This window comes from Meleagris gallopavo, chromosome 10 (genome assembly GCF_000146605.3).
Source record: "Meleagris gallopavo isolate NT-WF06-2002-E0010 breed Aviagen turkey brand Nicholas breeding stock chromosome 10, Turkey_5.1, whole genome shotgun sequence".
In the NCBI taxonomy this organism is placed as follows: Eukaryota; Metazoa; Chordata; class Aves; order Galliformes; family Phasianidae; genus Meleagris; species Meleagris gallopavo.
Genome location: NC_015020.2, coordinates 1,435,145 through 1,440,844, shown reverse-complemented (window position 1 = coordinate 1,440,844; position 5,700 = coordinate 1,435,145). Strand labels below are relative to the sequence as shown.

Below are 5,700 nucleotides of genomic sequence, written 5' to 3'. Positions count from 1 at the left end.
GAGAAGCGCAGGCAGAGAAGCGCAGGCAGAGAAGCGCAAGCGAAGCAGCGCAGGCAAAGAAGAGAGCATCAGGTGACCTTGCCGGGAGTTATATCTCCTCGCTGACCGCAAAGCCCCCTCGGGAAACGTAGCTGCTCTTCTCCGCTGGACAGGCACCCGGAACTTGAGCATCAGCAGTCAAACCCCCAGTGCATTGCATGATGTTATGATGTGGAATACTGATAATGAAAAATCATGAAACCATGACAACAGCCAAATCCAATTTTTCATTATATTAATGTCTATGGGTTCATAGATTCAACAAATCCCTCAGGGTTTGGGTTCTAGCGTGGATTTAGGAGATAATCAAACATCTAGTGTAGGTTTGTTGACCTGGAGTATGATACAAAGTAGGATTAAAAGGTAGGGCTAGTAAATCTAATGCCTCTGCAGACCAATTTACTCCTATATGCTTCCAGAATTCCTGGGGCAGATAGATTAGTAGAGAGGGAAGTGATACCACTCAGATTTGGGGAGCTTTGCAATTAGGTTAAAGAAATTCAAAGGTTGATATTTTATTTCAGGCTTCTGCAAGATCTTCAGAGCTAGGAAATGACTTGCTATAAACTGAAATATGTGTTTTTTAGTGACCTAAAAATATAGATGGAGGGTTAGAGAGCTAGCTGGTATTATTTTAGAGCAAAAAGTTACCCTTCATTTTAGATTACTGATAAAAATAAGGCATGTTTTAACTCAGAAAATTATATAGCTATTTTATATACATGCTGAAAAACTATAAGAGAAAAAAAAAAAAGTCTACTGATTATTATACCCAAATTTTATAGTATTTCTACTGTAGCGCGGTGGACATTATCATTCACATTTGGGATCATTCTTTTCCCAGATGCCATTGGGTCTTGAAAGATTAGAAATGGGCTGTGCCAAAAAATATAGTGCTTTTTGTTGCCTCATGCTGTGGGTTAATATTGCTTGAATGCAGTTCTAGGTGGATTAGTATTTGGCAATCTAGCACAGCAGAGAACCATTCTCTACTGAATTTCTTTACACCTACAGAAAACTGCTTTCAATAAAGAATAGATAGATTCATTATCAGTTAGCAACATTTCCCTGATGTAAAATCACTTTTGGATTTAGATTTGAGCTTGATTTTCAAATTTAGAGCCATCTTATATTTCTATTCTTCTACAGCCACAAAATTAAGAAGTTAACTGGTGTTTGCATAGGCCAGTAGATCATGTTGTGTTTTAGCCTAGACCCCTGTTACCTTTCTAAAGTTTTACAGTGAACTTTGTAGTTAGAACTGGTTCAAAATGAAATGTCCAAGAACCCAGTCCATGACTGCATTCTTCACTGCCTGCAGAACAAGGAAGTGGGTAAAGACAAAAAGAATTGGTTTCCTTTTTGTTACCTTCAGCATGGGGTTCTAACATTTTAACTGGATAGGTGTTACCATTTGTGAATGTGAAACCTCAGGAGCACAGCTAGCTTTTGGATTATCCAGTAGTCATAGAGGTGGAAAGAAGACTACTTTCTGGAGAGGCTTTATATTCTGTTTGTATTTTTTTATAATGTAGATCAAGTTACAGCTGGGGCTTGGGAAATTAAAGTTTCAAGAGCTCAGTTTATTACTTGTTTTGTACTTCCCACCCACTGACTTAGGACGGAGATCTTATTCTGGAAGTGCTGAACTGAAGCCTCTGGGAAATAAGCTAAAATAAGTGAAATTGTTCAATTTTCTTCAATTCCATTTTGTATCATTGCCAGCAACAGGAAAAAAGCTATTAGAGATGGTGGTTTCTAGTGACATAAAGCCATATGGTGCCTTTTAGTGTTACAGACAACGTGATGATTTTAATTAAGGATAGGATTTGGTATCTAAAATTAGATATTCTACTGGACCAAAATAATACAGTCTAGAAATTATGCCAAGAGAATTAAGTACTTTGTGTGATCTTTTTGTTGAATATAATGGTTAGTGTTCTGGTCAGGAGCAGAGCTGAAGAACCTAAAGCTACTACAAGACATTACTTTACTGGACTTTGAAGTCTCTGGGTAATCTGGTAAGCAGGAACAGCTTAGCTTTCCTCCCTGAAGGATCTGGTGCCCTCAAACCAGAGTGCCTGGAAATGAAGTCTGGGAAGAAGCTTAGCTAATCTGGGTCACTGATAGATTTTCCTGGTGTGATGTGTTTGACCTTGCTGCAGATAATTTTAACTGTCATACAAACAGAAATTATAGTAAAGGCCTTTTTGACGAACATGTTAATATGAATCACCAGTGTGGGAAAAGGCTTGTGTTTGTTTAGCGATGTCTCACATTTATGTGTCCATGGGCCTCAAAATTACAAAGTAAGGTCATCAATATTATTTTATAAGCAAAAAATCCTTGCAGTTTCACCATTCAGCACAGAAACAGATGAAAACAGCATGTCTTCAAATGAAATTTGTCTATGAATCTATGAGGCTGTGGAATCTCCTTCTGCATACCTCCTTCTGCACATCTCCAGAGATACGCAAGACTTCCCTGGATGATTTCCTGTGCAACCTACTATAGGGAACCTGTAGGGACCAGATGATCTCCATAGGTCCCTTCGACCCCTATGATTCTGTGATTCTGTGAGAAAGCAGGTACTGAACCTGAGTAAGAAGAAGGAATGAGATGGAAGTCTCAAAATGAAAGTCATCTCTGGAATGAGGTGACGGTAGTTTGTGCTGCTGCTTTTTTTCTCATCTTCTGCGATGGTACAGAAAGCCGTTTCTCTACCTGATTCACTGATTTGAACAGTGAATTGACAGATCCTCAGTCAAGAAGCACTTGCAGTATGTAGATAGTATCAAGGGAGATACAAGAAAATGTAAGGTCTTTGGTCCAGATGATTAGGAGATTCCCTCATAAATATAGTTGTTGCTTTGAAGCGCCACTTCCTCCTCTTCTGCTTCTTTAACTTCTTTTGCTGCTGTATTGCATGTTGAGAAATAATAGACACTCTTTAAACTCTCATATGCTCTACCTTAAATCTCCATTCAGCTATTATGCTCATAAAATCATGCACAATGTTATTATGAAATAATTGATCTTTGAATTAAGGACATCAAGACTAAATGAATTGGAAAAAAAATTTAACGTGACCCTTTTCCAAAATTATGTTTTAATTATTTGAAAATCCATAATCTTGCCCAGGATTTTATTTAACAGGTATTCACTAAATCTACAACATTTTACTATTTTGTCAAACGAGAGCTGGAAATATTTATCTTTTCTTTCCTACCAAATTAAAGGTTCATAAAATCTATTGTGCATTAGAATGAACACTAGCAATATATTGTTAAAAAAAATGAAAGTTTTTTTATAAGTATCAAATTCAAACTCTCTGTATTAGCACAGCTGAGCTTATATCTGTGCTGTCAGTCCTTTCCACATTTTGACTTCCTCCTCTCTAAAAATAAAGCCTTCAAGTAGTTAGCATGACCAAGAGGCACCTGTCTAAGAGTATGAAGGGGATATTTTCCTGATTGCATTTTGCTCTAGATTCAAATATTTTAAAATTTGAGGAGACCTTCATTTTGCTGATAGTGGCAGCACGTGGCTGATGTGCAGAACATGTCAGAGTGGAATCATTTGTGCTAGAGCAAATGCCTGCCTTCCTGGGACAAGGAGCTGGAGCGCAGTGCAGGTTGGTTGGTTTGTTACAGAAGGCAGTGAGGAGGTTGTGTTGCAGTCTGCGACTGTATCCTTTGCTTACAGAAGAAGGACTCAAACACTTGCAGAGGAGCTTTAAAGAGATCCTCTATTTATCTTCAGTAGAGGAAAAAAGAGGTGTGAAGTACGTGATCAGGTGCCGGTGGACTTGGAGCTTGAAAAGAATGGAAACGTTTTCCTCAAAGCATCAGGAGAAGGGAGCAAACCTTACCAAGTATTTCCCAACCTCTCAAAAGTGTTTTCTCTTGGCAGAGTGGGTGGGCAGTTGTGTAACATGGGAGCTCTGCAAAGGGAACAAAAGATTGCCACTCAGAACATGCCCTCTTCTGTTGCCTGTGCTGCAGGTTTGATGGGGGGGAAAAGCAGGCTTGTGCCTTCTCTATTGCATTTCTTTATATTCCACTGCCAAGGGGTGGGAGTCCACTGCAGAGAAGGACAGCACTTACAAGCTAGATATCCATGTCGCCTTTGTTGCTTGCTGTGCTTCCACGTGAGGGAACCTTTGACTCTCTACATCTTTGAAGGGTTTATCACTCAATTAGTGCCTAGATTTAAGAATTCCTCAGAGGAGCTCTTCTTTCCACGGATGATCTTCCCGTTGGCCACCTACTCTTAATAACGGGCTATTGTAAAAATGGGCAATTTAGAGTGAAAGGAATGATCTTGGATTATGGGGCGGTTGGAGAAGTGAAAGATAATTGTGTTCACCATGTGTTAATCAATCACCATCTTGGCTTGCTCTGAATCACAGAGCGACCAGTACAAGACAAGACTGTGTTGTCTAAGCATTATTATTCTTGAATTCTCCCTAAGAGTAAAACACAGGACAGGAGAAGAACTCATGACTCTTGACTGAATAAGGGATCAGAGGAATTCCTTCCTCTTTATCATATGTAAGCCATAGTTCTCACATTCGCTTCCTATGGTCAAACACAGAAAACACCCCTTAGGCCATATATTGATATCTCTATGGGTGTAAATGCATGTATGTGTGCCTACGTATGTATATACATATATATATCTAAAGAGCCAGTGAAGGCATTATTAAATAAATACTCCTCAGGAAGGAAAAGATAGGAATCTTTTTAATTGTTGGTTTGGGTAGCAGAAATACCTTGGATCCTATTTCCTTAATTAAGGTGTACCTGGCTGCCCCATTTTGCCAGCAAACGTTCTCTGCCCTGTGATGCGGCTGTGACGCAGTGGAACGTCCCCATGGTGACGTTTGTGAAGGTCCCACTGCCCGCAGCACGGGTGCCATTGCGCTTCCTGCTGCTGCTGGCAGGACAAGCCTTGTTGGCTGCGGGAACCGTCGTGGACAGGAATTTCTGCCCAGGTGAAAAATTCACCATTCCAATGGAGACACCTTCCTTAGAAACATCGGGTGTTTCTCTTCCAAACACCCAGTCGGCAGTCTCGGCATCTGCTGCCCACCGACTCCGTGGTAAAAGAGCAGCTGCGGATGCTGCCCTTGGACCTCTCCAAGAGGAGAAGACTTCTCCATTTTCTCCTGGGGAAGTCTGTGCCAAAAGAAGATGCTGTGGTCCCTCTGAGAAGTGCTCCGGCAAAGCCCACGACATGTCATCCTGCTCCTTTCTCAACCATCTCCGGAAAGTTGTTGAGAGTGATGGCTTCCAGTCCATTTGGTGGGCGATGACGGAGACTTCATTGTGATTGAGGAGCCGTTCTTCACAACAGAAGTACTGGCCAGAGGAGGAGTTTTTGATGTTGGCAACATGAAAGATTTTGTTCGTCTCCTTCATCACCATGGCTTCTACATCGTGGATGCAGATTTGCCAACCTCTGCCTCCCGTGCTCGGTTCCTAGCAGAGGGAGCATCAATTTCTACTCCTAGCGAGGTACGTAGCCCCTCTACCTGTGAGACAGCTCTTGGCACAGCGGCACTGGTGGCCAGTCAGTCCGAAGTGAGGTGGCTGACAGCTGGTGATACTTGGGTACGTGTGCTTCTGAGAATCCTACATTACTCTGCGGCTGGCAAAT

General features: G+C 41.2%; 1 protein-coding gene across 1 annotated transcript in view; it reads left to right on the top strand.

The window, feature by feature from the left end:
- The window catches only part of LOC109369125, a 156,526-nt gene that overhangs the window by 36,275 nt on the left and 114,551 nt on the right, over positions 1-5,700 (top strand). The window contains 3 exon segments of the mRNA XM_031554943.1: positions 4,763-4,838; positions 4,840-5,347; positions 5,350-5,690. Coding sequence (XP_031410803.1) covers positions 4,763-4,838; positions 4,840-5,347; positions 5,350-5,690 — 925 coding nt within the window.